The sequence below is a fragment of the Trifolium pratense genome, linkage group LG7, assembly GCF_020283565.1.
Source record: "Trifolium pratense cultivar HEN17-A07 linkage group LG7, ARS_RC_1.1, whole genome shotgun sequence".
NCBI classification, from domain to species: Eukaryota; Viridiplantae; Streptophyta; class Magnoliopsida; order Fabales; family Fabaceae; genus Trifolium; species Trifolium pratense.
Window position 1 is genome coordinate 53,670,043 of NC_060065.1, and position 12,809 is coordinate 53,682,851.

The following is a 12,809-nucleotide window of genomic DNA, read 5'->3' on the forward strand; positions in this document are numbered from 1 at the left end:
TAGTCCGACCATAACACATGCCCTTCTATAGTATTATAGTGTTTCCAGTTATGTCGTATAAACTAATCGCTACTCCCTACAGTTTTATATATAAACAAATTTTCATGGTTCATTTAATAGTTAATGTATTTGAACCATGTTATGAACTAAATACATTAATTATTAAATGAACTTAAAAAGTGAAAATTTGCTTATATGAGATCAGAGGGAGTATTGCTCTTTTTTATGCTTAATCTCATTTTGTCATATTAGTATTCGACACTGTCATAATTACGTTACAATTAGTTAATTTTCAGTTACATTATAAATACATACTGAAACTCATTCATTATTTCATTCATTGAACCATATTCAGAATTTTATTTCCACACTCTCAACACTCATTCATCCTCCTTCTTTCTCCTTCAATCTGATCAGTTTAATAAAGACCCTCTGACGTGGTCAAGACCACTGGTTAGGCATCACTGTGGCGAATTCTCCATAGCTGCAGTTCAGGCGAATATGGATATGGAAGATCAGAGCCAAGTTGAAGTTGGAACTGATGCACTCTTTGTTGGAGTTTATGATTGGCCATAAAGGCGACACCGCTTCCATCTATCTTAGTAATCATATCTTCACTGAACTATTAAGTGAGTCTTCTTTTCATTAATTTGTTCATTCTTCTTTCATTTTCATTCTTTGTTTCTTTCTCATTTTCATTTTCATTTTCATTTTCATTTTCATTTTCATTCATTTTTAGAAGATGCACTTTTGCCTATTTTGTTTCTTACCTTTAATTCTTTGAATGGTGTTCTTTGAGTGTGGATATGGAATTGAAACATGAACTGAAATTTAAAGAATTAAGTGATTCTATATCCAAGAACTGAGGATATGAAAAATGTTTTCTTAATTATAAACACTGAAGAAACCAAGAAAATTAATCTTTCTTGTACTTTTGGTCTAAATCAATGTGTGTAGATATATTTTTGAATGAGTTAACATATAGTATATATAAAATATGTAATAAATATTTGCATAAAGTTGGTGTTATATTATCATGGAAGTGTGACGAGGAAATAATCTGGTTATAAATTGCAGGGCTGATTGAACAGAATAATAACTTTATGAATGAGATTATTCTGAGGCAAGTTGTTGACCAAATAGAGACAGATTATTTCTAGCAACATCATCAGGTACAGAATAGTTTTGTTAGTTCAGGTTGTTTGATTTGTATCATATGGAAAGGGACGTTCGCGCTATACTTGGTTCTCATAAGGTCATTGGTAAAAGATTGGTTGTTAAACAGATGGTTAGAGATCACAGTTTTCTAAATCCAAATATTAAACAAGAATTCACTGATATGCATCCAGATTATAATAATCGTAGTGGCTACCAAAGCATTGAAGTTAAAGGCTTAATCGAGACAAGTAGATGTATAGGATATGCGTATATGAAAAATGCATAGTTCACCAAAAAGGGATTATTCGAAATCCCATTGTCTGAAGTAGTGACTCCAACTTTTACAAGACCTTTGCTATCATCACAGCCAGATGTTTCTTCAAGAGTCTTAAGAGACACTAATAGATTCATTATATGTGGATCTGGTGGATTTTAGAAATTGATTTCAAATGAGAAGGCTGCTAGAGTTGTTAACACCAGTCCACGAGATAGAATCGCTGAAAGACTTGCGAAGCTTGCTCTAGAGAAGGGGGCTGCAAAAAGGGGGAAAAAATATCGTGACCTTATAGATATTCATAAGAGTAATTGTATTAGTGAACAATGGAAATCAAAATTATGGATTTAGATCGGCTTATCATGATGATATAACTGTGATTGTTGTCTATTTGGACCAAAGGCCAAATAGGGAGGGTGTGACGCCAGAGATCAACTCCTATACAGGCTACAATTACGCAGTTCGACAATCAGAGTTTACAGATTTCTATAATACTCCCTCCGGTCCTTAATATAAGAAAAATTTGACTTTCTAGATTCATTGAGAATCTAATGTATGTAGTCCATATTATTGACTCTATACATTGAATTTGCAATGAATCTAAAAAGCAAAGTGTCTCTTATATTAAGGACCGGAGGGAGTAATGCTAATGCGTGAGACATGTATAGCTAGGAAATAGGATTCTATAGTTTTTCATTTACTCAGTTCTGTTGTGTCACAGTGATTATCTCTGTGCCTTAATTTTCCAAATGGAAGTACAAAATGAAGCAAGTACAATCTCATTCAATCATAGTTAATTTCCTCTTGATTTTATGCCTGTGGATGTTGAAGTCTGTCTATTTCTCTTCTCCTTTGTCTCTCTAATGTATATCTATTCTAGTTATATTATAAGTATAACAACATATTTACAGCATTAATTAGCAACAAAAAAACCAAGCCATATTCCACAAGACGGGGTTGGCTAATGGATCAAACTACATCTTACTTCATTAAACCTTTATTTGTTAGCTTCGTTGCAGATGTCCCTCTCCGGACATGATCGACTGCGTTGTTGAACTAAACACGCGCTGCATTCTGCACACAAACATATATACAGAAGATCAAGGGATGCCAAAGCCGAAACAAAAATAAATATGGTTTTAAATGTTGTCTATTTTATAATTCTGAGATATACTTATTATTATTAATTATTATTGTCAACTGAATAAATAATGAACACCAAGATCGTCTTGCAAGTAAACCTGATATAAATCAAAGCATCCTGTCTCTTTTACATGAAGACAAGTTTGGTTTTCCACACAAGCAAATCACAAATCATAGCTGCATCTGTAATTTTAGACGTGTTTCAGGGAAAAAAAGAAAAGAAAAAAAAAAGAAGCACCATTTGGAGGTAGCTTCTATTGTAGAGGAGGGTGGGTTTTTTATGCAATTTGAAAGATAAGAGCAATCATTTGGAGGCAATTTGATTCCCCTAAGCTAAGCCTGAGAATTATTGGTATAGGTTTGTAAAGGTTAGGCTGCTAAGTATATTAAAAGGCCTTTTAACAATATTTAATTCATGAGTCCATATAGTTTAAATGCCACATCTTCTAAATACTGCTAACTAAGGATTACTTTTTCATATCAGAATGATACATCATCATTTTAGGAGTTATTTGAATTAGTTGTTACTTTGTAGTTCTTGAATTCAATTAGGTGTTGTTTTCAATTTCTTCTTTAACCAGACATTTTTCATAGTTTTGTTTTGGTCATTGCTTCAGCTATAAGTAATCTCACAAGGTGACAGAACTGGGCTCGTCAGGTGATGATGTTTAACCAGACACTGTACTTCCTCTCTGGTGGTGCTACAACCTTGATTTTCATGCTACTAGGTGCCAATGCGGTAATCTCCTTACTCATTCTATCAGCAATACCAGGGAACATTGTCCAACCACCACTCAAGACAATGTTACCATAGAGATCCTTCCTAATGTCGACGTCACACTTCATGATCGAGTTAAACGTCGTCTCATGGATACCAGGAGATTCCATCCCTGTCATGGATGGCTGGAACAAAACTTCAGGGCATCGGAACCTTTCAGCACCGATTTTGATCACCTGCCCATCAGGTAACTCATAGGTCTTCTCAACAGCTGAGCTAGTCTTAGCAGTTTCCAACTCCTGCTCATAATCAATAGCAATATAAGCCAATTTCTCCTTCACATCCCTCACAATTTCACGCTCTGCAGAAGTAGTGAAAGTGTAACCACGCTCGGTTAAAATCTTCATCAACATATCAGTTAGATCGCGGCCTGCAAGATCCAAACAAAGGATTGCATGTGGAAGTGCATAACCCTCATGGATGGGAACCGTGTGACTAACACCATCCCCAGAATCAAGAACAATACCTACAAAAAACATAGAAAACTACATCAATTCATTTCAATCCCAAGGCATATGTATTTACCATGACATGCCTACTCAAATCATATCTATCATTCATTACACAAAAGTACGCAACATTGACACCTAAAGATTGCAGATTTCTGATGTCTAATACGTGTCTGTGAGTGACACCAACATGACACTGACTCACACATGTGGTTACATTCAATCACTTCTATTTTTTAAAATTATTACCGGTGTTTATCCGGCAATCTCAATGTTGTGTCTAACACCAACGTGACACTGACTGTCACATGTGCTTACATTCAATCACTTTCACTTTTTAAAAATTATTATCAATGTTCATCCATCAATCTTACTGTCTAGTGTCTGTAATTCACACAAAAACTCCTAATGAAATGAACATTACAAGAATGTAACAAGAAAGATGAAGTACTTTACCGGTTGTACGGCAACTAGCGTAAAGAGAAAACACAGCTTGAATAGCAACATACATAGCAGGTGTATTGAAATAAAATAGCTCTATTGAAGGTGTCCCTTTTTACTTGGTGAATGCTAAATAATAGGTAACCAACAAAAACCAATTTGACTCATCGCGGCATGGTACTGACAGATTCAGTGGCTTGCTTGGGCGGTTGCGGAGTTGATGAAAATATCGAGCACTTAGTGGTTGGTTGTGTTGTCGCTAAGTTTTGTAGTGTAAGGTTTTAAATTGGTTAGGTATGTGTTGTCCTTTATCAAATGTAGTTTCTGATCATGCGTTGCAATTTTGTAATGTTTATTTATTTGGTAAAGAGACTACTAGTTCATGTTTAGGTGGTATGGTTAACGTGTTGTTGGTCTCTTTAGAAAGTAAGAAATAAGATGTTATTTGAACAAATAAATACAATTGATGATAATGTATTGTTTGACAAGGGTAAATTTTTTTATTTTGGCGGTCATTGAAGACGCAATAAGAAAAACTTTTATTTTAAGTTGAATATAAAGTGGTCTATAATTATGGCCCAATTATTATAGTGTCCATTAGTTGACTACTTATGAAATTACTATTTTTGAAAAATACTTATGAAATTACTACTTTTTTTTTTGTTGAGAAAGATGAAATTACTACTTTGCTTCCTCTTGTATGATTGTTTGCGTACGGATTAAGAAAATTGCTTGTCAACCAAGCAAACTTAGCAAAGGTTGAGCTTTTCACCCCTTTGGTTGATGTTGAGGTTCCAAGTAATTAATCTAACAAGTCAATCAACGATATGCTACACAACAACACATATTTAATTGAAACTAATTAACTTGACACATGAGAAATTCAATCTTTATCTCCATATGAGAAAGTCATATATACTTATATCGATATAATATTGGTTTTTTTCTTTTTTAACAAACCAAAATGAGATAGATATATATAAAACAAGAAACCTCCTCAGTACAAGGCGTGCCAAGAAAGACAAAATTGTTATAAGAGAGTCAATGTACAAAAACCATAAAGAAATTATACAAGGCACAAACTAATCATAGGACTAAACCCCAGCTAATAATATTAGGCGTTGTTCCCTCATTTTTTAAACTATCAAAATATCTTTCCAAACGTAAGGCATGACACATGAGATAATTTAATTAAGAGAGGCATAGGTTACATGATGGACAGCAAATAAAATATGATAAATCCACATAGATTTATAAGTTATTCAATGGCGATTGACTGATTTTGTAAAGAATGTACATGTATCTCAAATCTCAATGCATCTTCATTACTATAAGCGCATATCATTATTTAAGAACTTTTCTCTCCCAACCCCCTCATTTCTTTTCTACCCCCTAATTTCCATTTTTATCCTTGAAGATACTGCGGTTTATACGAACCGAAGGAATTTAACATGATGATAAACTTCGGTTAATATACACCGAAGTTTATCTAGTTTCAGTGAGCCAATGAAAATTTCGGTAACCACTTACCGAAATCTGGGACATTTCGGTTCGCAGGTACCGAAACAATTATTTCGGTAAACTTCTGCCGAAATGGCCTAATTCCAGCGACCCAATGAAATTTTCGGTAACAACGTACCGAAATCTAGGACATTTTGGTTCGCAGGTACCAAACAAGCTGACGTTCGATTTTGGTGTATATAAACCGAAGTTTTTTGGCAAAAATTTTTCAAACAGCAAGGGACAAAATGAGATTTTTGGGTATAAAAGAAATGGGGTCGGGAGACAATGAGAGAATGAAACACAAACCTGGAGGATGAGAGAGATGATCGTGAAAGCACCGCTACAATGAAGGGAGGAAGAGACTCTTTCGACGTCGTTGTAAACTTGTCGGAAACTAGTTTCAAGGTTTTTAATTCTAAACGTTTATATATATAGTAGAAAAATAGGCTTAAGGGTTTTCATTTATTTATTTATTTACTTTGGGGATTTTTTATAAATAAAAAAATACAAAATATATTTTTTTTAGAAAATTTTATAGACTCGTAAATTCGCCCTAGACTCGCGAATCTATACGAGTCTATGCAAATCTACTTGAGTCTACACAAGTTTATAAAAAATCGATTATATACGCGATTCAATTCATTTTTGATTCCTAGATACGTAAACTCGTACGAGTTTAAAAATCTACTCGCGAGTTTGATAACTTTAAATTGATATTTTTTTGAGTTGGTCGCGGGTCCATACTCACCTAGGCAGCAAGCAACCTGCATTGGAGTTGCTCTAACTGTCATTATTATTAATGAATCTTTAAGCTTATCCATTAAAAAAAAAAAAAAAAAGGAGAAGAAATAAAGTGAGTCAGAAACATGATTTGATTTAGTCCACATTTTTTCACAATCTTCACTTCCTTCCTTCCACGAAGATTCTCTCAAAATATATCATAAGGTTCATTCATTCATTTCCCTCCACACAACTACCTCAACTGTTCTTCTTGACTCTCTAAAACACCACTTGCATTATTTTATACACAGTCAAATAATCACCATAACAGTAACACTAATATTTTATACATAGTATACTTTTGTTTTTGTTTTTGTTTTTGTTTTTGTTTCAATACTTATGTTTATGTTTCCATTTCACTGAAACAGAATCATTGTACAAACAAACACTAACAAACGATGGATCCAAACTTCTTAGGATTTGAAACAACCTTTGAAATCGATGACTATGGTAACATTCAACTCCTCTCCGACCAAAATCCAACCACTAATGATCCTTATTTCTATCCACCACCCTATATGGACCCACCACCACCGAGTTATTCTAACTCACTTTTCAACTCGGAGGAGGAGCCACTAGTTTCCACTGATCCTTCTTTTGAAGACACTGATTTTTCAGAAACTGTTAAATACATAAGCCAAATTCTCATGGAAGAAGATTTTCAACAAAAACCATGTATGTGTTATGACCCAATTACCCTTCAACATACTGAGAAAATTTTCTTTGATGCTTTGGAATCAAAATCGCCTCTTCTTTCACCTAATCAACACCCTCTTGATTTTCTTCAGATTCCTAATGGGAATTCTTCAGCTACTGATTCTGGAAACAGTTCTTGTTCTAATGAGTTGTTGAAGCCTCTTTCTCCTGATACACCTGTTTCAGGTAGTACTGATTCTGGTTTTAGTTCAATTTCAAGTGTTAAGTTTGATCAGTTTATTGTTCCTAAACATGGTTTGAATAAAAATAATAATGATAATAGTATTAGTGATGGTGTTTTGGATTTGGATTCTTCTGAAACTAAGGTTTTAGCTCAGAATATTTTTAGTGATGTTGATTCTATGTTGCAGTTTAGAAAAGGGTTAGAGGAAGCTAGTAAATTTCTTCCTCAAAAGCCTCAGCTTTTTACTGGTTTGGAGAATATTAGTAATAGTTTAGTGTCTCAAGAGTCTAAGGGAAGGGTTGAAGTGATTAAGATGGAGGGTAGTGATAGGGAAAATTCAAATTCTAGTTATTCGATAAATTCGAGTTCACGTGGTTTGTTGAAGAGTAGAAAGAATCATGAGCGCCAAAGTAGTGAAGATGAAGAAGGAAGAAGTAATAAACAGTCTGCAGTTTGTGTTGAGGAGAGTGAAATAACTGAGATGTTTGATAGGGTTTTGCTTAGTGTCGAAAATGTGCCGTTGTGTGCTGAAAACAAGGATGGATCGGTGGTGGATAGTAGCGGAAAGGTTGGTGAACCTGATGGAAGAGGGAAAGCGCGTTCCAAGAAACCAGGGAAGAAGAGGGAAACTGTGGATTTGAGGACCCTTTTGGTTCTTTGTGCACAAGCTGTGTCTGCTAGTGATAACAGGACTGCTAATGAATTGTTAAAGCAGATTAGGCAACATTCTTCTCATTTAGGTGATGCACCGCAGAGGTTGGCTCATTACTTTGCAAACGCGCTCGAAGCGCGCATGGTTGGTGCTGGTGCCGGTACACAAATATTATATATGAGCCAGAAGATGTTTAGTGCTGCTGATTTCTTGAAAGCTTACCAAGTTTTTATATCTGTTTGCCCTTTTAAAAAAATTGCACATTTCTTTGCAAATAAAATGATTTTGAAAACAGCTGAAAAGGCAAAAACCCTTCACATTATTGATTTTGGTATCTTATATGGTTTCCAGTGGCCAATTCTTATCAAGTTTTTGTCAAAAAGAGTTGGTGGACCTCCCAAGTTACGCATCACCGGAATTGAGTATCCCCAAGCTGGCTTTCGACCGGCTGAAAGAATCGAGGAAACTGGCCGACGTCTAGCTAACTATTGTCAGCGTTTCAATGTTTCATTTGAATACAAGGCCATACCATCGCGACATTGGGAAACCATTCAAATTGAAGATCTTAATATTAAGAGCGACGAGGTAGTTGCTGTGAACTGTCTGATAAGGTTTAAGAATTTACATGATGAGACAATTGAAGTAAACAGTCCCAAAGATGCAGTTCTGAAGTTAATCAGGAAGATAAATCCGAGTATATTTGTTCAATCCATAGTAAATGGAACTCATAATGCACCTTTCTTTTCCACGCGCTTCAAGGAGTCGCTTTTCCATTATTCTGCAACGTACGATATGTATGATACTCTCATATGCCGTGAAAATGAATGGAGGTTGACGCTCGAGAGAGAGTTTTTGGGTCGGGAGATTATGAATGTCGTAGCATGTGAAGGTTTAGAGAGGGTTGAGAGGCCTGAGACTTATAAACAGTGGAAGGTTAGGAATCTTAGGGCTGGTTTTAGACAGCTCCCACTGGATAAGGATATAATGGACAACTTTAGAGGTAAGCTGAGAGCATGGTACCACAAAGATTTTGTCTTTGACGAAGATAACAACTGGATGCTTCAAGGTTGGAAAGGCCGCATTTTGTATGCTTCGGCTTGTTGGGTGCCAGCATAATTATATGTTACTGAACTCTTTTGAGAACTCATTGGGTTGAAAGGTACGATTATAATCTTAATAATAGCTGACTGTTACTTGAGTCATCATTTCACATTGAAAAGCTGAGTGTGTTCTTTCGATGGTTTCAGGTTCAGTTATGCCTGCTATGCCCTATTTGCTTAAACTTCAGCTATGCGATGTATATTCTTCCCAGCTTCGCGCCAAGTAACTCTGTATAATTATGTCTGAATTTCTTTCCAGATTTCGCACGGAATCTGGCAGGGAGAAGAAGAGCCTGACAAAGTAATAGTGTCCTTTTTATAGATTTTTTCACTCTGACCAACATGTCTAATATAAACAAGTTGGTGAAAAAGTTTTGTAGGATATTTATGGTGAAATAGACCATTTACTAAGTTGGCAAGTTTGTTTAATTTGTGAAATAGATGTCTATTTTTTAATTTTCAGGTAGTTTTACAATGACAATTCTTGCTTCTTGTTTCTGTCTTTGAAATTTATGTCAGCACAACATGTTTGAAGCTGTCTCATTTTCAGCTTTACTTCGATAAATGACAATCTATCATTGCTTCTTTGTTTCTAGCTTGTAATGTAATGGAACTTCATATCTATTATAACAAAATCATGGTACCACCTTACTTTTTAGAGTTTGAGCATTGATCTTTGGAGCTGGTCCCAATAAATGCTTATTCCTTCTCATAAGAAATTTTAAATTTCAACTTGCTATGCATCTCTTATTTAACTGCTACTATGATATCACCTGGTATGGACATGAAATTTGGCTCAGGGATACGGTCAATGATTTTTTTTTTTTTTTTTGCAGTTTTGCTTATATATATATATATATATGAGACCGGAGGGAGTATTATGCCAGGCTTTCATTATTTGAAAGTGTATATTATCTAATCCATAATTTTAAAGAAATGATCATTAATCATACAATGTTCCTACCCTAATCAGAAGAATTGTTTTCTAGGGCCAACGAAATATTTAGTTTCATGAATTATCTCAGTTTTTAATCTTCATCCAATATTTCCACATATCCACACCAAATCTGCAAAAACTAAAGTTCCCATGTGCATTTGATCTGCTAAAAAATATGGGACCGGACAGGACAACTTCTGTTATTTTAAAATTGTTCCTGGTAAGGGACAGGACAAAACTTGAAATTCTTGTCCCTCACAGAATCACTGGACAACTTTTTGTCCTCAGCACAAGTTGTCTAAAATTTCAAAATAACTTTTTATCCACCAAACATCTTACAACACAAAGTTTGTTCAATACCTTAAACGTTTGTCTTGTGTTGTTCTGTCTTGTACTGTCATGTACTGTTTTGTCCAGTATTTATATTTTGCAAATGATTGGAAGTCTTTTATGAAATGATTGATCAAAAGAAAGATACAGATAATAAATTATCATGGCAATTTTTTTTTCACCAACTGTATTGGACACATTGGACTGTCTAATCTAGCGTGGAGTCAGTTCTTTCTTGTATAAAGTGATTTCAACCCCCTTTCGGTCCCAGTTGCGGATGATCAAACCACGGTCTTCTCTATCAAGTCTAATGTCAATCACCACCGGACCAACTAACGATTGATATTGTCATGGCAATTTTGTTCAAAGCAGTTTGTCTTTTTCTCAATAATTAACATGGTGTACCCTAGATTAATGTGCGCATGTATATATAGTCAAGTAATTTAGTGACTATAATTTTTTCTTTTAAAATTACTAAATAGATATATTTAAAATTCAAACTTCAATCTATACATATTATATATACAATTTTCTTATCAACATTATATATAATATTTATCCCAATTAAGTTATGCTCACAAAACATGAAAATATCTAAATAAATATATATGGTTAATTATTAAAAATGTACATATGGTTTGTTTTTTTTTGTTGCTTGGGCTTGGCTGCCCATTTTTTTTTTTTTAAGAAGTTAAATTAGCCCGTCCAAATTGGCACCAGAGATAATCGAACTTCAGATCTCAAGAGGAGCACGCTCCCAGATCCGAAGTCAATACCAATGCACCACCTGGCTGCCCATTATCTTATTATTATAGTAATTTTAATGTTGCTTTCCTCCTCCACTTACTCCACTTTAATTAATATTAATATCTTATCTTGTGGTGCTACACGAATGGGAAACATGTTGCTTTCCTTCACTGTAGTGAAATTAAGCATTGTTCATGACGGTGTGAGTGTGACTTAATTAACCTAATTTTTGAATTATTAAAGTTGGTGCAGTCAAGTGCTACTCATTCAAGGGCACACCACCAAAACTATATAGATGCCCGACATCAAATTTTAAATTAAATAGTTAAATATTTATGTTGGTCACCAATATATTTGTAACATGATAAGATTTATCTAACTTATGCTTTAAAACAAATTTATCTAAATTAAATTTTAAACTTGATATATTTACCAATTTTTTTTTGTTACCATGATATTGATACGAAGTTTCCACTGCCGTTAGTGATGACTAATTTCGTCAGGGAACCTGTGGGATACATAAGGTGGATTTTCCCCTCCCAACCGAATTTTCTCCATATGCATGAGTCAGGAATCAATCACATGTTTAAGAGAATCAAAACTCTTACCACTTGGACCAATTTGTTGGTTATATTTACCAAAAATTATTCAAGTGTATTTATTCTCTTGATATTGTTGGAGGAAGGAAACTAAATATAAATTTCAATTCAAGGATAAAAATGATATTTTGAATAGCTGGAGGACAAAATATCCTACTTTTCATATTTCCAAAAAAAAATAGAATTCTAACAAAAGCTATAAATTCAAAACATTATATGCATTTGGCTACTTCAAAACATTATCAGTAAACTATTTGCTATTGTGCCTCCTAATTAATAACAACAGTGAGGCTGATAGGAGAGCTTGGAGTGGATCCTCGGATGGTAGTTTTACCTTGCATCAGCCTACACGTTGCTTTGTCAATTTAATGATGAGGCGTGGGATGCAATGTGGTTGCATATACCGATGGTGCAAGTCGACGTAATGACTACATAGTGCGAGAGATGAAAGTGTTGTTGAGTGGAGAATTATTCAAGAAATTTGAGTTGGGAAGTCAAGATTTATTATTCTTATTGTGAGACAAATGCTTGTGTTGATGCCCTTGCTAATTTAAGTTGTGATTATGATCCGGGGCTACGTGTGTATGAACAATGTCCGCCTAAAATTATAAAAAGTTAATATTTTAAAAATATTCATTGAAACAAATTAAACATCTTATATGTTAATATTTATTTTTATTTATTAAAAAAAAGACAATCAAAATAATACTCCCTCCGGTCCTTATTATAAGGAACAATTTGGTAAAAACACATATACCAAGAAACCTTATCTTTCTTAATAAAAATTCTAAAATTTTACAATCTATTCCAAAACTAACCTTGGTGTATTAATTTATTCTTAGGGAATATGTCACTCTAATTAATGCATAACTTTGGAATGGATACAATTTAATAAGGGTAGAAATGGAATTGTAAGAATAAATTTAATGATTGTTTCTTATAAAAAGGACCAATTTTTTTTTTCAAATTGTTCCTTATAAAAAGGACCGGAGGGAGTATATGAATAGTAGATTTGGTCAAACTGAATCACTTAAATTG

The 12,809-nt window shown here is 34.2% G+C and overlaps 2 protein-coding genes and 1 long non-coding RNA gene across 3 annotated transcripts; 2 read left to right on the top strand and 1 right to left on the bottom strand.

The window, feature by feature from the left end:
* Position 1: 1 nt before the first annotated feature.
* LOC123895642 lies at positions 2 to 2,240 on the top strand. Its single transcript, XR_006804447.1, has 3 exons — positions 2 to 47; positions 418 to 629; positions 1,078 to 2,240. It is a non-coding gene; the product is annotated as an uncharacterized LOC123895642 (long non-coding RNA).
* Positions 2,241 to 3,229: 989 nt separating this feature from the next.
* LOC123896635 (actin-3-like) lies at positions 3,230 to 3,847 on the bottom strand. Its single transcript, XM_045947004.1, has one exon. The coding sequence runs from the start codon at positions 3,830 to 3,832 to the stop codon at positions 3,230 to 3,232; it is 603 nt and encodes a 200-aa protein (XP_045802960.1). The 5' UTR covers positions 3,833 to 3,847.
* Positions 3,848 to 6,496: 2,649 nt separating this feature from the next.
* On the top strand, positions 6,497 to 9,667 carry LOC123897298 (scarecrow-like protein 14). The gene is made up of 2 exons (XM_045947887.1): positions 6,497 to 9,217; positions 9,306 to 9,667. Exon 1 carries the CDS (start codon positions 6,925 to 6,927, stop codon positions 9,172 to 9,174), a length of 2,250 nt encoding a protein of 749 aa, XP_045803843.1. The 5' UTR covers positions 6,497 to 6,924; the 3' UTR covers positions 9,175 to 9,217; positions 9,306 to 9,667.
* The last annotated feature ends 3,142 nt before the right edge of the window (positions 9,668 to 12,809 follow it).